The 21,882-nt window shown below is 36.6% G+C and overlaps 3 protein-coding genes and 1 long non-coding RNA gene across 8 annotated transcripts in view; 2 read left to right on the forward strand and 2 right to left on the reverse strand.

Moving 5' to 3' along the window:
- On the reverse strand, nucleotides 1-2,477 carry mrpl15 (mitochondrial ribosomal protein L15). The gene is made up of 5 exons (XM_073859562.1): nucleotides 2,310-2,477; nucleotides 1,715-1,868; nucleotides 1,433-1,598; nucleotides 569-692; nucleotides 1-423 (listed from the first exon to the last, which is right to left on the reverse strand). The coding sequence occupies exons 1-5, from the start codon at nucleotides 2,416-2,418 to the stop codon at nucleotides 86-88; spliced, it is 891 nt and encodes a 296-aa protein (XP_073715663.1). The 5' UTR covers nucleotides 2,419-2,477; the 3' UTR covers nucleotides 1-85.
- Nucleotides 2,478-2,876: 399 nt separating this feature from the next.
- lypla1 (lysophospholipase 1) lies at nucleotides 2,877-9,895 on the forward strand. 4 transcript variants are annotated; one of them, XM_055217131.2, is made up of 10 exons: nucleotides 2,877-3,114; nucleotides 3,209-3,291; nucleotides 4,895-4,926; nucleotides 5,982-6,047; nucleotides 6,353-6,400; nucleotides 6,504-6,574; nucleotides 6,655-6,728; nucleotides 7,021-7,122; nucleotides 8,257-8,430; nucleotides 9,444-9,895. In XM_055217131.2, exons 2-10 carry the CDS (start codon nucleotides 3,223-3,225, stop codon nucleotides 9,495-9,497), a joined length of 690 nt encoding a protein of 229 aa, XP_055073106.1. In that variant the 5' UTR covers nucleotides 2,877-3,114; nucleotides 3,209-3,222; the 3' UTR covers nucleotides 9,498-9,895. The 4 variants fall into 4 exon arrangements, with proteins under 4 accessions (XP_055073106.1, XP_055073101.2, XP_055073110.1 ...); XM_055217135.2 differs by having other exon boundaries at nucleotides 2,878-3,114; nucleotides 6,358-6,400; XM_055217126.2 differs by having other exon boundaries at nucleotides 2,877-3,291.
- A 688-nt stretch (nucleotides 9,896-10,583) lies between these two features.
- Nucleotides 10,584-18,282, reverse strand: LOC129453094 (regulator of G-protein signaling 20). The gene is made up of 5 exons (XM_055217154.2): nucleotides 18,159-18,282; nucleotides 17,309-17,496; nucleotides 16,633-16,713; nucleotides 12,783-13,017; nucleotides 10,584-12,622 (listed from the first exon to the last, which is right to left on the reverse strand). The coding sequence occupies exons 2-5, from the start codon at nucleotides 17,491-17,493 to the stop codon at nucleotides 12,437-12,439; spliced, it is 687 nt and encodes a 228-aa protein (XP_055073129.1). The 5' UTR covers nucleotides 17,494-17,496; nucleotides 18,159-18,282; the 3' UTR covers nucleotides 10,584-12,436.
- LOC129453104 (uncharacterized) overlaps nucleotides 16,701-21,882 on the forward strand; it is a 40,155-nt gene continuing 34,973 nt past the window's right edge. For both annotated transcript variants that reach the window (XR_008647330.2, XR_008647331.2), the window contains exons 1-2: nucleotides 16,701-16,887; nucleotides 17,312-17,415. This is a non-coding gene — a long non-coding RNA (uncharacterized lncRNA). The remainder of the gene's footprint in view (nucleotides 16,888-17,311; nucleotides 17,416-21,882) is intronic.

The raw sequence follows: 21,882 nt of genomic DNA on the forward strand, positions 1-21,882 counted from the left end.
TTTATTCAAATGTTTATTATAGACAATGAATTTGAACAATTCTTTACTATATACACAGATATATCATGAGCACACACTGTTTTTATTATGAGCTATAATATTGCAAGACTTTTTCATCAGTGGGTTTGAAGATCTTCTTCTCTCCCATATTAACAACCCATCCGGCCGATAACCCAAAGAAGATCTGACGGGGATCTTTTCTTTGTGCCAGCATTTCAAAGAGTTTATCTGTGGTGATGTCGGGTAAGCTGTAGCCGTACTTTTTAGCCAGAGCAAGCCGTGCAGCTTGGATTTGATCCCGGTCTACGAGGTAGCCGCGGTTATTGGCATCTGTGTAGTATGGAAGAAGCTCTTCACCGGGAAGCAGACGCTTGGGTATGGGTTGGCCAGACATAAAAAAGGGCACCGGTTTGATGAGGACCTCTAAAACGACACACAAACATTTCTCAGCATAAGTATATATTACTGAGATGTACAGACAGGCCAAAACATTGATGTGAAATAAATGTTATACTGTAAAGATCTGTATAGCTGTTGGATTAAATGAAGTCTGTGCAAGTATACTCACGTAGACTACGCGGATCGTAGTAGCTTGTTGTGATCACGCCACCATTTCGCTCAACTGCCGCAATAGCTTCCTCTGAAGCAACCTGAACCTCCAAATTAACTTTTGCACAGAATATATCAGCACCCTGTAACAAACAGACACATCAGCACCAGCTTTAAAGAAAATAACATCACCCATTAAATTGTGTTTGGTGCTGCCCCCATCTGGACAGTCAAAGTTCTTGCAAGAGCACACATATCCCAATTAAATCATCAAAGGTGATAGATTTTAAAATATTGCAAAAAGAAAGAGCCTCTTCAGTGAACCAATATCTGTGATCTTTTTAATTGTATGAAAATTAAGTGAAAAAGGGTGAATTCACTTTATTGGGGAAACTATTCCTTCAATAAATGTTTGTAAGTTGTCTTCCACCTATGGCAACCAGTGACTTCTTTTTCGAGGGTGCACAATGCAAAGCTCGTCAAAACTTGTATTTAGCCCGTCATGTCAAAATATGTGTTCAGTGCGTCATGTAAACTTATGTGAATCATGCATCATGTCAAAATACGTGCATGCTGCAGACGCTTCAAGGGAGTTTACGATAAAAGAGACGCTCACGTTTGCCAGATTCTCGCTTAATCTCACGTGTAATCAGAGTTTAGTGTTAAGTGAGTGTCTTGCGGGTGTTTTGTGAATGTGAGCGTGCCCATTATCATGAACCCTTGCGACGTGCATGCAGCAGGCATGTATTTTGACATGACGAGCCACACACCAGACACTCCGAACACATATTAAATTTAAATTCTTACGGCAACACATGTATATAAAATAACTTGCAGTGACTTGCAGGTGGGAGAGGTTAACACAAACACAACAAATCCACACCTCATCGACAAGCCGGACACCATAGTCTCGTTTCTGAGGCTGAATCGTAACCGCTCTGCTGTTGACCAGTTGGGTCAGATCGATGGGCTGTGTGGGGTCAACACGACCCAAATCTATAAGATACTGCAGTCTGCGCAGGGAGAGAGGGGGATACTGCGGTCGACGACTGGAGAAATAAAGCACAATTTAATGTTACACAACAATATAATAATAAAAGCATATGAAAGGCATAATGTGAAAACCATAAATGCTTACATTTTAACACCTGTTTAATAAAATTACCTGTGATTAGCATTGTAGCCATATTTTGGAATGATCAGGTAGAATGGTGTCTGTCCGCCCTCAAAGCCCAATCGGGGTCTGTTGCCACGCTGCCTTTCACCTTTATGACCTCGGCCACTTCTGTTACCTCCGTGCATCCCACGACCTCTGCGTTTCTCCTGTGATAAAATAAATTATTGTATTGATCAGGATATAAACAAATAACAAAGCAGATCTTTAAGAAGTTTAATGACTCTTAAAACTAAGTTATAATGCTTTATTATTTCAGATAATTCTGTATAAATGCATACACAGATAAATCCAGAAACTATTCAGAACCTCAATAACTTTAACCCCTCCATCTGTGACGTGTGAAGTCTGCAGGGTCACCTCTTAATGTCCAAATATTAATTAATTTAGACAAAATCTTTAACTCTTTACCACCAGATTCAGATCTGTTTAGATGCTTATGAGCTCTAGATACTCAGTAAATATAAAACTGACACAGTTAAAGAAAGCAAGTCTTAGTGAAACAACATCCATGTTGGAAATCATAGAAACATTCATGATGCTAGCAGGCTAAACTGCTAACCAGCTGCATGGTAACATAAAAGACTCTCATCTTTCTTTGATCCCGGGTTTGGCCGAAGGTTGGCGAGTGTTATACGAGGTAGGTTCTTTACTATATCGATAGTTTTCCCTCCCGTTGTCTTGGCCGCAGACATTGTAGAGCCATAAACATGCTACTCAAGGACAGACGACACGGGGAAACCCACGTGGTACACTAAACCGGAAATACATGTGATGAAAAACATATTTTACACAAACTCTTTAATGTTTAAGGTAAATTTAGAAAATTGCTATAGATAAATATATATATAATACAATACAACTAAATAGCTTTATAATTTTCCTTTTATAAAATATCACAGCAGCTATGTTTACAGCTAAAATGCAACTTTGGTAACTTTAGCATAAGAACCACTGACAAATAAAATAATATTATTTTTTAATTATTATAAAAAAATTATACAAATTAGTTATTAAAACAATGTAGAATGAATTGCGTTTTGTGTCAACTATCCGTTTACGGACATTCCCTAAATAACTGACAGAATAAACGAACCAATCGCATGGCATGTCCTTTGACGTAGATGAAGCGTTGGGCGGGACTTCCTGTGTTTCATGTTGTTGAATGTCATTAGACCCGTTCCAGGATCAGCTTTTCAGATTCCGTGTTAAGATGAATACATCATGGGGCAAGACAATAAACTGACCTGAAGTCCAGTACACTGTTAATGCGGGTCAAGCATCGAAACGTCAAAATGACATGCGGTTACTGAGTTATTGACACATTGACAGAAGCGTCGTGCTTTAACGTTACTTCTACTGCAGCATTTATCAGCCTGTTTATGATAAAGGTCATAAACATTGGGTGTCCGCTTTTGACATTAAAATTTGCGTTTGTTAACATCGTAACGGTAACAGTTCTGATTTCTCTTGTTGAATGCGAAGCTCCAGGTACTTTTATGTGCGGTAATAACATGTCAGTCCCGCTGCCAGCGATTGTGCCCGCCGCGCGTAAAGCCACGGCTGCGGTAAGTGAATCATCTCATAGGTTGGGATATATGGGATCGGCTGCTTGTTTAACACTTAAATGGTATAAACGTGGTCTGTTTTGATTGCTATGTGCAATCGTAGAAAGTTCCGAATGGAGCGCTTGACACTCAAATGCGTGAGCTGCATTTTGAGGGCGTGGAAATAGGCGTGTTAGTTCAAATTGAAGCGGGAAAACAGCGAATCGGATTTCCGACAGCACAAATGTCCCGCCTTTCTAACGTTTTCATTGGTCAACGGCTGCTAAGGTGGCGGTCACCTTTTGCGTTTTACTTTTGGGTCCCATTAGGAGTGGGGAACCTTGGGTCCTGGAGGGCCACTGTCCTGCAGAGTTTATTTCCAACCCTTATCAAACACACCTGAATTTAATTTCCAAGTAATCCTGAAGACTTTAATTTGAATATTCAGGTGTGTTTAATTAGGGTTGGAACTAAACTCTGCAGGACAGGGGCCCTCCAGGACCAGGGTCAGAATGATTTAGAAAGCTGTATTGATAGAAGTGTAGTATGATAAATTAGTGCTTTTTTATTACCAAAAAAAATGAAAGAACATTATATTACACAGTTGTTTTAAAGGAAAATATCATATACAGGAAAAGAAGTGGCCATTTTGCAAACCAAAAATTTCACATTTTGTAAATGACTTTAAGGGGACATATCATGAAAATCTGACTTTTTCTGTATTTAAGTGCTATAATTGGGTCCCCAGTGCTTCTATTAACCTAGAAAATTTGATAAAGATCAACCCAGTAATTTAGTTTTGGTAAACTGTTCTCTGCAAGCATGTGAAAAAACAGCTAATTAAAATTCGGCTCCCCTTGTGATGTCAGAAGGGCATCTCATTATAATAATACCGCCCCTTAATCTGCACAACCAAGGCACTGCCATTTAGTGCAGAGATCAGCTCATTTGCATTTTAATGGACACACCCAAAAACTGCAAATTTTTGCGCACACATACAAAGTGGCAATTTTAACATAAATTATCTTTATGGTATTTTGGGGTTAAACTTCACATATGTACTCTTGGGACAACAAAGTCTTGTGAAATGGCCCATTTAAAACAAAAAAGTACTGAAAACAGATTATGCTTTAAAATCACAGAATTTTTTTGTACAACGTACATTTATATTTTTTATTTGTAGCAAAATTAACCTCTGCTTTTTAAGTGAACACTTTCTCCTGGTTTCACAGACAAGGCTTAAGGCTAGTCCTAGACTAAAACTAAAACACATTTGAGCTGTCTCAACTGAAATTAACGGGCATATACAAATCTTAAATTATGCAAGTGCCATTGGTTTGTCTCAAGATACACACCAGTAACCTATTTATGTATGTCTTGTTAATAAAAAATGCTTAAACGTCTTAATTTAACCAAGGCCTAGTCCTGGCTTTAGCTAAGACTTGTCTATGAAACTGGGCTATATTCCTAAAAATGGATTAACTGAATAGTTAATCCTCTTGAATTTTTTTCTGTTTCAAGTTTAAGGACAAAAATTAAAAGTCACTATGACTCAGGTGAAATAGAGTAAAAAATAAAGTAAAATTGATTAACTTATAAGTCAATGTTTGTCCTTTTTTTTCAGGTGATCTTCCTTCATGGCCTGGGAGACTCGGGGTAAACTCTGTCCTGACTTAGTGAATTAAAGGAATAGTTCCCTCAAACTAAAAATTCTGACATCATTTACTCATCCACATGTTGTTAGAAAGTTGAATAAATCTTAAAATTAAGTCTTTGTTATGCTCAAGATAAAGGAACATATTTTGAGCAGAGCAATGTTTGTAACCAAACCGTTTTTAAGCACCATTGACTTCCATAGTATTTTTCTTTCCTACTATGGAAGTCGACAGCGCTACTCTTCGTGTTCAGCAAAACAGAAGTTTTTACAGGTTTGTAAAAACTTAAGGTTGAGTACATGAAGACAGAATTTGCATTTTTGGGTGAACTATCCAACATTTTATTTATTAAAGGCTGTAACATTTTAATTGTTTAATTTAAATTATTGAGAATGATGTTTCTTTTTACCAGAAAGAATGTGAAACATGTTGTTACTATAAATGTGTCATTTTATTATTTAAACTTAAAGCATTATCATATTGCATATAGGGTTGTAACGGTATGGTGGTATACCACAATATTGGCATGTACGATTATCATACCATGAATATTTGCTTATCCACGGTTTTGGGCAAAAATAAAGGCAGAACTCGCATGCGCTACTGCGCATATTCTACTTTTTTTCCACGTGAATGCTTAGTGGGAATACTTTGGGTATCCGAAAATGGCCTTAGACAAATTGCTTGTCCATTTATGCTGTTCATGAAGAAGTACAGTTCCTTGTTTAATATAAAGAGAAATAACTTAGTCCTTATTTTGTTTAAATGGGAAATGTGCAGCTTTATTTTATCTTTATCTTTCAAATGGTAGACTCATACTTCCATAAAAAGTTTTTTTTTTTCAAAAAAAATTTGAAAAAAAAAATATATATATAAAATTAAGCGTCATTATAGATAATGTGTATATTAATAATGATAATAATGAAACTGCAATATTTTATTTTTTATCATACCGTGAAATCTCATACCGTTACAAACTTAATCACATACCCCCCAATATCGCGCAGCCCTAATAGATCGTTATACATTTTTCTTTTTTTCTAACTTTTTCTTCAGGCATGGATGGGCAGAAGCTATGGCTGGGATCAGGACCCCTCATGTCAAGTACATTTGCCCTCATGCGTATGTACTAAATACATATTTCTATTATTACTTTCTATATGAAGCATTTTTCGGTGTCACTTCTGCAATTTTTATTCTTTTAAATATCTCACAGTCATACCATCATTGTTTCATGTATTTTCTACATTCCATATAAACTCTTGTGGAGACTGGCATTCATGTATTGCCATCACTATTGTCATTAATGTGAATTATTTTTAGACAAAAGATTAATGCTAACATTATTCATCTGAATGTTGCTGTTCATGTAAACATGATAAAATATTGTTGTTCCCTTTCTTTTTCTCTCTTATTCACTATGAAAGACCAGTCATGCCAGTCACCCTCAACATGAACATGGCAATGCCATCCTGGTAAGACACAGATAGATTACTACGGCATAAGTCTACAAACCTCACATTTCACTTATTTTAGCAATTACTTATTTTATGACATTTGTTTAACATTGACTCTCAGGTTTGACATCATTGGACTCGGTCCTGATGCAGAGGAAGATGAATCGGGAATTAAAAAAGCAGCTGAAAGCAGTTAAGTATAATATTAAACTGTCTGTGAGGCAAATATATAAATTTTAACCTGATATTAAATGTCTTGAATACGTCCACAGTCAAAGCTCTGATCGATCAGGAGGTTAAGAATGGTATACCATCTCATAGGATTGTCCTGGGAGGATTTTCTCAGGTAAGAGAGTCTTTTGGACACATTTGGCTTTTAGATGGTGGTGAAAATCAAGTTTGTATTGTTGTTTATATGTCTATATGGTGTTTTTAATAAGATTTAAGACAATATGCTTTAACACTGTTGCATTACACCTGTACTCTACATATCTCACAAATAATTTGACTGGAGGTTTATCTGGTCACTAGACCACTTTTGGTCACAAGGTTCCCGTGCTTTAAAAATCAGGATGTAACAAATATTCATCATTTATTCATAACTGGTTAATAATTGATCTGTTTGTATGTATTTAAAGGGTGGTGCGCTCTCTCTGTACACGGCTTTGACCACACATCAAAAGCTGGCTGGTGTGGTCGCTCTCAGCTGCTGGTTGCCCCTCAGGAAATCCCTTTCACAGGTTAGTTTGCAACATAACTAAAACCTTTAACAGCAACTTTAAAGGCACAATATGTAATTTTCAGCACTAGAGGTCACTAAACAACAACAATGGCGTAGCTTGATGACGCTGTAAAAGAGCATTGAACGGTGTGAATCTTCACCTTTATTTATTATCCATCTGCCAGTACTCACAAATCATGTTAATAAATGATGTATTAAAATAAAGTTTTATTTATAATGTAAGCCCCAACAGTGTGACTTGATAGAATCCCCAGATTGGTGTGGAGTGCTAGTTAAAACGGCAAATTGTAAGTAACAGGGCTCCAGACTGCCACCAAATGGTGGCATTTTGCCGCCAAAATTTGAGAGTGTGCCACTGAATTTTACATCCAGTCGCACATGTGCGCCTAGTTAATTTTACCTTTTTTTGTGATGTGACACCTGAATTTGAAACCGCACATTGTACTTTCTGCATTTATCATTAAAGTAGTTATTAGTAATACAGTGGACATTAGTAGAAATGTGAATATTTGGTTAGCATGTTGATTTACGGTGTGTGCCCCTAAATTTTCTGGATGTGCCCCTAACATTTTCAGTTTGGGGCCACTGTGCTCCTAGTGAAAAAAGTTTGTCTGGAGCCCTGGACGTATGAATGTAAACAAAATATATAAAACCATTCTAGTGATTTTTGGATATTTTAATGCATAAATCTTACAAGTTGTGCCTTTCATGGTCAGCTGGCAAATATTTACACTTTATTAAGTTGACCATTCAATAAAAAGCATACAGTAATCAGTTAAGGAAACCGGTTGCATTCAATCATTTAAGTTTTAAAACACATACATTTGAGTACTGTGAACTTAAACAAATTGAGTCATATGCAGTTATGCACTTATATTTAAGTTCACACTACTTAAATATAAGTGCATAATTGCACATGACTCAAGTTCACAGTACTTAAATGTATGTGTTTTAAAATGGTTTAAGGCAACCGGTTTCCTTAAATGGTTTGAGTTAAGTTTACTGTTAGGTTTTACAATAAAAGTATAAAATAAAAAGTATAAATAAAAGCATAATTTTGAGTGTACCGTCACTTTTAATATTTGCTGTTCTTTGTTATGCTGCTTTGTTATTTCTGGTGTCTGTCCTGAAGTCAGTGATAAGCACTAATAAGGACGTATCAGTGCTGCAGTGTCACGGTGAAGCAGATCCACTGGTTCCACTTATTTTTGGCCGCCTCAGTGTGGAAAAACTCAAAACCATGCTGAACCCCTCCAATATCACTTTTAAATCCTATGCCAATATGCCTCACAGCTCCTGTCCTGAGGTTTGTATTTTTATTATTCACAGCGAATTGAAATCCTTAGAGGATGTATGTCCTATTGATGTAAACAAGACTACAGCAGCGCCCGTATATGAGCAAATGCATTACGCTGGTTTATTTCACTTGTCTTAAAGGTGCAGTGTGTAATTTTTAGAAGGATCTCTTGACAGAAATGCAAAATAATAATAAAAAAAATAATAAAACTATATTATCAGGGGTGTATAACGACCTTTCATAATGAGCCGTTATGTGTTTATTACCTTAGAACGAGACCTTTTTATCTACATACAAAGAGGGTCCCTGTACATGGAAGTCACCATTTTGTGCAGCCATTTTTCTACAGAAGCCCTTAGCGGACATTTTTTTACGAAGTTGTCTCCGATGATGACATGCTTGTCCGGTGGCAGCTACCGTAGCTTCTCTATGTGTTTCAAAGCGAGGGGTGAGCAGTGGGCTGAGCTGTTGGTTGCAATTTGCATCCTCACCGCTAGATGCCGCTAAAATTTACACACTGCACCTTTAAAGGTGTTGTGTATAAATGCAATATAATCTACATAACTATATTATCAGTGGTGTATAAAGACCTTACAAAATGAACTGTTTTGTTTTTATTGCTTTAGAATGAGCCGTTTTTATCTACATACACCTTTCATGGAAGTCGCTATTTTGCGTCGCCATGTTTCTACAGTAGCCCTCAAAAGACAAACTGTTTTACAGAGCATGTTTTGTCACTGCTTTCTATTAGACCCTGACATGTTTGTCCTCTGGCGGCTACCGTAGCTTCTCTATGTATTTTGAAAGGGAGGGGTGAACTGTGGACTGAGCCGTTGGTTGCAATTCAAAATCTCACCACTAGATGCTGCTAAAAATCTACACAGTGGTCACAGGAGCATAAAGTGTTAGATCGAGGGTGTCAAATGATTGTGAAGAATTAAAATATGACTCTTTTACTAATATACATGTCTGTGCATTGCATGGTGTAAAGTGTCATTAACTGATGTGCATCTTTTAAACAGGAAATGATGGACATCAAAGAGTTTATTGAGAAGCAGCTACCACCGTTAAATTAATCAATAATCAATCATTGACATCCCGCTGCTACATCTTTATCTGACTGGATTCTACCAAGCACTTCCAAATCAAACTTGAACTGATCTCGAAACTGTTTAGCGGTGACTTTATCTAAGCTGGAAGCACAGTTACTGTACTAAACCACTCAAGTCTGTACGAGAATTGCACTCTCTTACCATAGTAAACAATTTACCCTTGTAATATCTTACTCAGGCTAGTGATTGTTTGTAGTATATCCTTAAAGACATTTCCCCAACTACTGCAAGACTAATTTTTTCAGTGTTTAATACTCTATGGCATTACGTGATGTAAACACCCATGTGATCACTGAACTTTGTGTTTCTGGGTAAAAGGGCTTTTCATATTGACTTGGAATTAAAAAACAACATGAATACCATCTAGTTGTGTTTGTCTTGGCATAATCAATCAATTTTGCTTCTATTATATTATTCAATGTTATTCGTTTCCTTATGGGATGTCAGAATTGGCACACATTTTCTTTTTTGAGCCAATCACCCCAACTATTAATGTCATGGTTTTTTTTGGAGTTGCAGAAACATAAGGAAGACCACAGAAGAAGAAAAATATGTATTGTGTTTTTGTGTGATTCTAAATGTAGAGTAAATGTCAAGAAAACATCCAGGGCGAGGGTCGTATCGGCCAGCACAACAAAAAGTTGTGATCCATTTTGCATTTTATCGGGCGTACGCACCAAGCGCGAATTCAACAATTTGTGCGAGTAAATTACATACAAAGTCAAAGGAAAGACGCAAATAGACGTAAACTCACACGGGGCGATGCAAATAACGATGGGCGCTGCGTTTGCAGCGAAAACACAATTTGCCTCTAACGGGTCTTCGCGCAACTTAAAAATATTTGACTAAGTGAAAAATTTGCATGACACAAAGTTAAATCCCGCGAGTAATCTAGAGCGAGAAATGTGATGCTTCGCGTTTGGTGTGTATGTAGCATAAGACTTTATTTTAAGTGTAGCTGCGCGACAATTGCGCTTAAATAGAGACGCGGCGGCCTTTTCAGAATGCCGTGTAGAAAGTGCATTGAAAAGGAATCTTCACCAATTTTCACCAAACGCGAATTCAAAATTTGTGCGAGTAGATTACATTAAAGGTCAATGAAAAAAAAACGTCAAATAGACACAAACTCGCTCGCAGCGATCTATTGAAGCGAAAACACGCGCTATTCGCCTCAAACGCGTCTTTGTGCAAGTTAAAAATATTCAACTTAAGCTGACACAAAGTTAAATCCCCCGAGTAATGTAGAGCGAGGAATGCGATGCTTCACATTTGGTGTGTATCTAGTATAATATGTTTTTTGAATGTAGCCACGCAACAATCACGCTCAAATAGACGGCTCTTTTGGCAATCTTTATTTCAGGTGTGACAGCTTTTTCAGAATATTCAACTCAAGTGAAAATTTTGCATGACACAAAGTTAAATCCTGTGAGCAATCAAGAGCGAGGAACCCGAGGCTTCGCCTTTGGTGTGTTAGTAACATAATATGTTATTTTGAATGTACCCATGCGACAATCACGCTCAAATAGACAGCTCTTTTGGCACTCTTTTTTTAAGGTGCGACAGCTTTTTCAGAATGCTGTGCCGAAAGTGTGTTGGAAAGGAGGGAAAGCAGCACAATTGCAGTTTCTACCTGATGGGGCATACCCACCAAACGCGAATCCAACGATTTGCACACGTAGATTACACAAAAGTCCATGAAAAGACGTCAAATAGAGACAAACTCGCACGTGGTGATCTATTGAATATTCAACTTAAGCGAAAAATTTGCATGACACAAAGTTAAATCCCATGAGTAATCAAGAGCGAGGAACCCGAGGCTTTGCGTTTGGTGTGTACATATTATAATACGTTATTTTGAATGTAGCCATGCGACAATCACGCTCAAATAGACAACTCTTTTGGCACTCTTTTATTCAGGTGTGACAGCTTTTTCAAAATGCCGCGTTGAAAATGAGAGGAATCGGCGCAGTCACATTTTCATACACATAAAATATGAATTCAACGATTTGCGTGAGCAGATTACATACAAAGTCAATCAAAAGACATGAATATACACAAACTCGCGCATGGCGATGCGAATGGCATGAATTTGGCGGCATGTTTGCTGCGAAAACACGCGCTATTCACCTCAAACGCGTCTTCGCGCAAGTTGAAAATATTCAATTCAGGCAAAATATTTGCATGACACAAAGTTAAATCCCACGAGTAATTAAGAGCAAAGATTGTGATGTCATGTGTTTGGTGTGAACGTAACATAATGGTGCGTACACACCAAATCGTAAGCATCCCGTTCCTTTGTGTCATGTGAATTTCGCTTGTGTTGAATTCTTATTGCCGGATATGAAATAGATCAGTCCACACAAGCCATTTACTTCAACATTATTTATTGATTTGTTCAATGATTTGTGCTTTAATCTATCTGGTATACATAAAGTGTATCAGCTGCGATCACTGCATTTAAAACATGCATGCACTATATAGACATAAGATGTGTCACTACAGAGTTTCAGTCTTAGTGTGGTGTGAGATCTGTTAATCATTTCACAATAAATCTTTTAGTGGTCTTAACAATTGACAGCACCAGTGTTTCATGACACCTGTATGAATTTCCTGTCATAGCGTTTGAGGCAAGGCACAGTCACGGTTCTGCCATTGTAAGTGCATGACCACAGTACAGGCAGAAATATCAGATTATATTTTCATTTGAAAAAAAGAAAAATGCGACAAGTTTTGAAATAGTGAAAAACTTCAGTATGATTTTGTATAAAGGACCCACATTAGATTCCTGTAACCACATTTTTTCAATCAGAATGGTTTTCTGTGGTAATGTAGCTTAACTTGTATTTAACCTGGAGAGATCGTTTAAGCCTGTTTTCCAATCGTAGATCTCGTGCACATGTGTGTTAAGATTCATTAGGTTGTTGAAGGCTCTTTAGGAGGTCTGCGTAGGCGCTGGAGTTCATGTATCGTGGGTACGAGTCTCGCTGCATGAGCGTGTAGATCTGTAGCTGTGCGTCGTCAAACGTACACGAGCTGGCTTCCTGCATGTTCTTGTTGATCAGTTCACGCACACGAGAGTCCAGACTCACCTACATGATAAGACACACACATCATCAATCATTCATTTTTCATCAATAACTTTTATTTTTGCTCTGCACTCTCTATTACTGGTATGCATTGTATTTTTTCATTTCCAACTAAGTTTGAGCAAACTGTACAATGAGTCAGGTTATAAATCAGCATATATACCTCTTTAGGTGACAATACAGAGACGTAGTCCTCGTATATCCGCTTCACGGCCTGTTCTACGACCGTTCTGTTGGTTTCTTTCTTTAACTCCTCGCAGGCGAGCCAGAACAGCAAGTTTTCTTCACTAAACTCAAACTTTAGGAATTGTTGGAAGTGTGCACGACCTTCTGTGCTCTTGATCAGCTTCTCAAACGATTCGCCCCAAGACTGTGCCTCCTCTAGTGTAAGCGCAGGCCTGCAGAAAAACACAGCACTGAATTTAAGGGAATATCATCCAAAATATAGTGTACGGATAGTTACAGTTGTGTTCAAAATTATTCAACCCCAACTGAAATTGATTGTTTTGGCCGGTTTGACATTGATTTTGATCATTCAGTCATCCTGCTTACAATTACATCAAAGAGGCATGTGTAGGTCAGACAAATATAACATAACATTTATAATGAAATAACCACAAATGTCTTTTCTGTGCTCACATCATTATCAGTTTTATTCAACCCCCAAGTGACATTCAATCTTAGTACTTAGTACAACATCCTTTTACAGTTAAAACAGCTTTTAAACGTGAAGCATAGCTTGACACAAGTGTCTTGCAGCGATCTACGGGTATCTTCGCCCATTCATCATGGGCAAAAGCCTCCAGTTCAGTCACATTCTTAGGCTTGCGCACTGCAACTGCTTTCTTTAAGTCCCACCAGAGGTTCTCAATCGGATTTAAGTCTGGTGACTGCGAAGGCCACTTCAAAATGTTCCAGCCTTTTTTCTGCAACCATGCTCTAGTGGATTTGGAGGTATGCTTGGGATCCTTGTCCTGTTGAAAGGTCCAACGTCTCCCAAGCCTCAGGTTTGTGACGGACTGCAACACATTGTCATCCAATATTTCCTGGTACTGAAGAGAATTCATGGTACCTTGCACATGCTGAAGTTTCCCTGTACCTGCAGAAGCAAAACAGCCCCAAAGCATGATTGACCCCCCACCATGCTTCACAGTAGGCAAGGTGTTCTTTTCTTCATAGGCCTTGTTTTTCCTCCTCCAAACATAGCGTTGATCCATGGGCCCAAACAGTTCTAATTTTGTTTCATCAGTCCACAGAACACTATCCCAAAACTTCTGTGGTTTGTCCACATGACTTTTTGCATACTTCTTATTCTTTGGAGACAGCAAGGGGGTGCGCCTGGGAGTTCTGGCATGGAGGCCTTCAGTACGCAGGGTGCGCCGTATTGTCTGAGCAGAAACTTCAGTACCCACATCTGACAAATCTTTTCTCAGTTCCTCAGCAGTCACACGGGGACTTTTTTCCACTCTACGCTTCAGATAGCGCACAGCAGTCGCAGTTAGCATCTTTTTTCTGCCATGACCAGGAAGCGTTTCAACAGTGCCCTTTGCCTTGAATTTGCGAATGATGCTTCCTATGGTGTCTCTTGGTATGTTTAACATCTTTGCAATCTTCTTTTAGCCATTGCCCTTCCTGTGAAGATGAATCACCTCTTCTCTTGTCTTCCTGGACCATTCTTTTGACTTCACCATGTTTGTAACCACACCAGTAAATGTTTAGAAGGAGTTGAGTATCACAGTCATTTTAAAGCTGCCTAATTGGTGCTTATTAGGCTTTATTGCTGTTCCCTGACATCCATAGGTGTTTTCAATACCTGATTGAAAACACTTCAATGAACCTCTGTTCTTCAGAGTGGTAGTTCTTTAAGGGGTTGAATAATTGTGTCAATGAAGAATTCACAAAAGAAACATTTACTACTATATTACAAAACCAATTGATGTCATTTTAGTTGCATATGGTTCTTTAAGAAGTCATTGTAGGATTTCATTCTGAATACAATTACAAATGTACACTAAATTCCCTAAAACCCTTAACAGCATTGGGGGGTTGAATAATTTTGAACACAACTGTAATTCCCATTTTTTAATTGGGTGATGGTTGTTTAGTCGCTGCATGTGAAACCCCAATAAAAATCTGTTTCTTGGCAAACACAACTCTAGTCGAAAGTTAATTAATAACTATTTTGAAAATTAATTTATCACCCAAATTAATGTTGATTAATGGAACTACCAATCCACCTTAAGAGGTTATGCGTTAAAGTGATTTTGCATGCACGTTTGAGGGGGTTTAACATCATCATTGAGCTTACTAACTTTAGCGCATCGCATGGTCTCTTGTGGGTTATTGCTTTAATTGATGCACAATGAATGGTAATTGTTTTTCCATTATGTGTCCACAATAGTTATTTATAAATCTTGTTAGGTGGTTTTTCCTAAGGGCTTAAAATATGTGAAATAGTAATGCATTAAAATGTTAAGTATTTTTAGAAATGCCACATAATCAACAAAAACATTTTAACATTTCAAATTACCTTGGACTGACATATCTTAACATCTGTCAGTGCCTCAAGAACACCAGTATTGTTTTTTTGTAAGGTTTGTTTGTGAAAACTTCTTAAATGTCCTAAAATAAAAATGCCTAGTCCTGGATTTTTCTAAACCCTGTCTAGGAAACTGCCCCATTGTCTTCAGAAAGGGTTGCCAAGTCTACATATTTTCTGTAATAAAAACGTTTTGCATTTTGTTGGTTTGTAAATGCATATTTTTTAATACTGTAGGCCTACAAATTAAAAAGAACGTTAAAATACATAATAAAAGGGATAAAGTATGATGCATTAAAAATATATATTTTTGGTATAAAGAGTTATATAAAGGGAGAGTTTACTAAAAATTTAAATTCTGTCATCATTTACTCACCCTCAAGTTGTTCCAAACTACTTTGTAACAAAGCTGATCTGGGGCACCATTGACTTCCATAGTAGGAACATTTTTACTACTGTATGAATGTGAATGGTGCCCCAGTTCTGTTGGGTTATTCATATATTTCAAAATATCTTCATTTGTGTTCAGCAGAAATCAACTTGATGATGAGTAAATGATAACAGAAGATGTATTTTTCGGTGAACTGTCTCTTTAACATTGAGCTAAGCCTGGATAGGTTGAGTTTACTTAAAAAATGAAAGTAACTTGTTGCCTTAAAAACTTTAAGTGAAGTTTACTTAAACATATAAGTTGTTCTAACATCAATTTTAAATTGAATAGACTTAATGTTTTAATTTCTTCCAATATTCCTGCACTCTTAACCTGGATTAGTTGACATTACTAGAAATTTGTGAGGAAACCTGTTGCATATAACTTTAGTTTTTATCACTTTATATTACTTTTGATGTTATAAATGGTATTATAACGCAAAATTAATGACTGACTTTAAGTATAAACGTGATTCTCCACAAAAACGCATGCAAAACTGTGTTTTTGACATACATTGTCAGTACTGTGGAGAGAAATACAATAAAATGTTCTGAACAGGGTTCATGTACGGAAACACCTGAACGGTGACTTTACAAAATTATAATTTACAACAAAATAACATCAATAATATAAGAGCTTGAACCTATATGACATTTTATTAACAAATATTTGAGTAGTGACAGTTCTAATCAGTTTTTATTCTGTGAAGAAGCAGAAAATAACCAAAATATTCAGGTGCAATGCATAATGGGTATTCCTCACAACATGAACTAATAATTTTAAGTTTGTTTTACTTAAATGTTTTAGTTTAATGGATTTTGTAAGCTTAAAAGTTTAATCAACTAAACGTTATAAGCTTTGGCTTCAAAACAGAAAATATTAAGTGATGTTTACTTGATTGTTTAAGTAAAGACAATATCTGGGTTAACAGTGTTTGTTGCACTGATAAACAATTTATTTTGGTTATTTTGCTTCAGAAAAGTTAACCTGTCTTACAGTATGAGAAAGATATAATATTAAATCATGTGTTTTAACACAACTCACTTCTGCTCAGTATCGACCTCGTCTTGTTTTTCTGAGCTTGTTGTAAGAGTCTTCTCCTCCTTGGCAGGGTGTACCGTCAGACTGCACATGATAAGAAAACATGTTTTTTGGTCAGGATTAAGATCCACTGTGAGCGCGTGTATGTCTCAGGAGACGCTCCATTGGGATAGTGAAACTGTATGTGGGACCTGCTGCTAAACTCAGACGAGCTTAGACTTAATGAACTTTCCAAAAAGACCTCACCTGTGCTCTCAGGTAATCCCACCACACACATACACAGGTGCGCAAAGTGATTATAAATGTTTTGAGTCTTCTGTAGACACTTGTATCTTTACAAACACATCTGTAAGTCATTATTAACCAAATATCTTGCTTTCCACTGAAGTTCTCTATTGTAATGAATTGCAACTTTTGTTATATTCAAAGCATGGATGAAAAAAACATTTTATGTAAATATTCCTTTAACATTTACAAAGACTAACCTAAAAAAATGTAATATAGATTATAAGCTTTGGTAGCCTTCAGCATCCATGAAACTTTTCAACTGCAGTTATGTGTAAACTGTAGGTGAATCTGTTATAAAAATACATGTTTTATAAAGTCTGTTTTTAGTTAAAAGGTAAATCTTTCATAAACAGTGAGTTTAATTCATGAATAAAGTTGAATCTGTTCTCACCAGGAGCAACTGCAGCAACAGCACCAGCAGAAGCAGCAGGCGTTCGGAGGAGCATTGAGCCAGCCCAGGGTTTGCGTGTTCACCTTTTCCGACATCTGTGCTTTGGGGTGCGTATTTTGCTCTTGGATGACTTTACTAGCATCCTGTGAAGGCCGTTTTCCCATTTCCACCTGTTCAGACCCCATGAACTACAGACAGAACTTACAGTTCACCAAAACGCTATGACACAAGCAAGTCACCCATGCAACAGTTACCAACAAGTTCACATTCACAATTGTATCACGCTTAATTAATTTAAACAGTCCTCCAGGTAGGAAAGAGGCCTGCATACCACAATACACAGTAGACATGTAGTGAACATTTATATCCAATGAGACAAATTACAACAGAGCACCTGAGATCAAAAGCACACACACAATACATAACTGTGATGTTTACAATTAAGAATATACATTTTCATCAATGATTTTTATGAAATATTTGAGCACTTAATAAGGCCAAATTCATGATAAAGGAATCGAGGATGCAGTCCTTACCCTTAATGTCTATTGTTATGTGGCATGCATTATTAACACAGCACAAACCATACATGCATACATTGCATGGCATCGATTTTCCACATTAGACAAAAATGTATTATGGTTTCATTTATTCATGCAATAATTAAACACACGATTTGGTTATTTCATTTGTGCAATGCTTATATCTTTACAATCGAGCATCTGCACGAGCAGTCTAAAGGTATCTGGGTGCAGAGATCTCAAGTTCCTACAAAAACGTCCCTCTCTGTCAACACCCGTCTGCATCGATCACATACAAATGTAATTTAATAAAAAAAAATGCAACTCACCGTTTTACCATGGGTGTCCAGTGAAGACTAACCCCGGATCGCGTTCACACGCCCATCATCTGTGCGCGAGGCGCTCGCTCAGCATCAGCATCCAACACGCATGCGCACAACACGATCTGCTTTAAATGCGCTCTGATGCGCACCTCTGGTTCATACAGTATGTAGGCGTTTAAAGATGTCTTTTATTAACGAGTAATTGTAATAATGATTAATATTATGCAACAAAGGTTAAACATATTAGTACATACAATATCAGTAACTATATGGCTGTCGAAGTATTTGATGGGAGGAATTTTAATTATTATTAATGTTGTAAAATGTAAAGTTAAATCAGTGCGTAAGAGTAAGTGAAAAGAAAGAGATTTACTTTTGTGCAGCACTAGAGGGCAGTAATGTCATCTCTATATGGCATCCAGATTGTATTTTGTGGATAATAAAGGTACAAATATTGCTAATCTAATTTTGACAGTCTTTGCTCTATCAGTAAGCCCAAAACAATATGGTTTATACTAACCAAAATAACACCTCCAATTCAGATTGATCTGCAATAGAGTTGGCTGCTTTCTGCATGTGATCCTTACAAAAATTCACCATGGTCAGTTAAAACCCAAAAATCATGGTTACTGTAATAAAACTATAGTTAATACAAAATACCGTATAGAATCTTTAATTTTTTATTTAGTTGTGACATCTTTAGACTCCAACTATATAAACATTTCGGTAACACTTTACAATAAGGTTCATTAGTTAACATTCGTCAATGTATTAACTAACATGAACAAACCATGAGCAATACATTTGTTACAGTCTTTATTAATCTTTGTTCATTGTTTGTTCATCTTAGTTCACAGTGCATTAACTAACGTTAAAAAGATTTGAATAAAGTATTAGTAATTGTTGAAATTAACATTAACAAAGATTAATAAATGTTGTATTAGTGCAGTTCTATTAGTCCATGTTGACTAATGTAGTTAACTAATGTAAGTTAACTAATGTAGTTAACTAATGTTAACTAATGAACCTTATTGTAAAGTGTTACCAACATTTAATTAGTTAAAGTTGGCATGAAATGGAAGTAGTGATTGTCTTATTTTCCCCGTGACATGTATCCAAGTAAAACGAAATGAAAAGGGTAGAGCGGGTCTTGAATTCGTCCTTCAAGAATTGATTGTATCGTTTGAAGTTGGGTCATGTTGCTATTTGCTAATCACTGCTATCTTTTCCCGAACCCCGCCCACCTATACCATATGACCGGAAGTAAAGAGAGATCGTTTCGAGGAGATTTGCTTTTTGAACAAAGATTATGAGGGCACATAATTTTTTTAATAATGAAGCTCACAGATAAGACATTTGTAAAAATATACCACAATATTAAAGTTTTCATTTCAATTTCATTGCAACTTTAAACTTTCAGGTTAGGTGATTCTTGGATCTAAAACACTAATGCTCACATGGTCGAATCTGAAACCGGTGAGAACTGCACTCTTAAAAAGGATTTTACACATTAAGGGCTCTGGGCTCTATCTTACACCCAGCGCAATGCGCGACGCAAGTGTCATTTGCTATTTTCCACCCTGCGCAATTATAATTTTCACGTTTAGCGCCGCGTTGTTTAAGTAGCAAATGCATTTGCGCCCCCTTTTGCACCCATGGGCGTTCTGGTCTGAAAATGAGGTGTGTTCAGGCGCATTGTTGGTGCGTTGCTATTTTAAGGCAACTAAAATAGACTACGCCGTTGACCAACAAAAACCTGGTCTAAAGTCTAAAGTCAATGGCGCAATATGTTTTATGTTATTTAAAGAGCGCATAGTAATATACGCCTAAACGGGACGACAACGCGGGTTTGCTTAACACATACACGAATGTGCAGCAGCACAAAAACGCTTTTAAATATGAAAGATTAAAGGATTGAATGTAAAAGATTATTATTGAGTCTCTTGGACATAAATGAGGACTAATTATGAGACGTTAGAAGGCACAAAGAGCTGCTTCACCTGCAGCCTGGTTAGTAAATAAATGCTTTGCTTTAAACAAATGCATCTGTTTTTAAATGTTTTTTTTAATGCTACCTCACGGATTTATTGTATATGATGACTCTGTACCTGCGGATATGGTGTGATGAGAAACATTTTAAATAATGCTTAAAAAATATCCTGACGCTGTCCAAGTGCTGAAAGGAGAGCCGTTTGTAAATTCTTTATCTTCTGTTTGTTACAAGTATTTTTAGAGTACAAACCTTTTCTTACATACTTGTAAATTATTTTTTGATGATATTGGATAGCCATACATTTAAAGCAACTATAATAAGCCTGCTTTTTTACTTCCATGACTAAAAGAAAACGGGTTTTAAAGGTTTTAATAAAAAAAAAAAAATTTCAATACAAGTGAAAACAACACAGTTATTTAACATTAATCTTAAACTGGGGATCTTCTTCCTCCGCTTAGTTTTTCAGTTTACGAAGTCCGTCATCTAAATAGGGATTAGACATAGTGCCAGCGCAACAGGCTTTTAAAGGGGATGAGAGCTGAGACTCTCATTGGTTTATTGCACGTTACGCCCAAAATACTCTCATTACAATAGGACCAACCCTTTTCGACCATGCGCTTGGCGGACAAACCATTTTTCCCGTCGTTAAATTAGCAAAAGTGGATTTGTGTTGATTACGTGTTAAAATAAAGCACAGTGTTAAATGAAACACAAAATGTTTTAATAATAAGACAGAGATTGGTGATTTTTAGGGTGCATTTGTCAACGTTTCTGAGAAACACAGACAGAAAGACAAAACCAAGTTTTCAGGTTCTCTCTCAGTCTCACCACAATATTCTCTAGATTTCATCCAAACACAGAGTATCAATCATCCTGAATCCTCAATTTCACGCTTGACTGTTTTCTGTTGTGTGACTGGAACAATATGTTTCCTATTGTCTTTCCTCTATCTTATTGTGTCCGTCTGCCTCATACGTGCAGTTAAACTGATAATGTGTGTGAGTTATTGAGGACAGGTTTCTTTCTTTCTCTGGTACGAAGAAAAGTTCACAGTCGAGGGTCACTCAGAGATCCATTAACATTTAAATACAAGCCCTTGATGTTCACTAACATTTTACATGTCAAGTTATGTAAAAACAAATATGCACGAGTAAAATTAACACAACAACTTCTATTTTATTTTGTGCTGATTTATGAATGCTTTCTTTTTATATTTTAAGGTCACATAACACACTGTTTTTGCTAATCTCATGTGAATCTGAAGAGTTTGGTTCCAAAACGCAATAAATCTATTTTTACTAATTTGGGTAAAATCTTTTCTATACCAAGAAAGTGACAAGATGAAAAGAACAACTATTTTCTTTAACAAACTTTCATATAGCATCTTTAGGTTATAATAACATAAAAAATTCAAATCCATAATTTGATTTTCAAAGATTTATCATAAAACTGATTTTTCCCCCCAAAAAATGCTATAAATCTATTGAATCAATATATAAATGTGCATTCACCTTTGCCATGTTATATTCATTTAGTTGACTGGTGGTATACACTGATTTAAAAAATAAACATTAATAGCATTAAGAACACTGTCAGTGCTGCTGTCATGTCGTTGCTGAACTTTTTTGACAGCGATCAGCTGTAAAATATTTTGGTCCTGCTCCATTTTCGTTGACTTCGACTAAAATAATGGAAAGTTTTTCATAAGATCCACTGGGATCAGTGTGTTAGCATGAC

This window comes from Misgurnus anguillicaudatus, chromosome 21, assembly GCF_027580225.2.
Source record: "Misgurnus anguillicaudatus chromosome 21, ASM2758022v2, whole genome shotgun sequence".
Classification (NCBI taxonomy): Eukaryota; Metazoa; Chordata; class Actinopteri; order Cypriniformes; family Cobitidae; genus Misgurnus; species Misgurnus anguillicaudatus.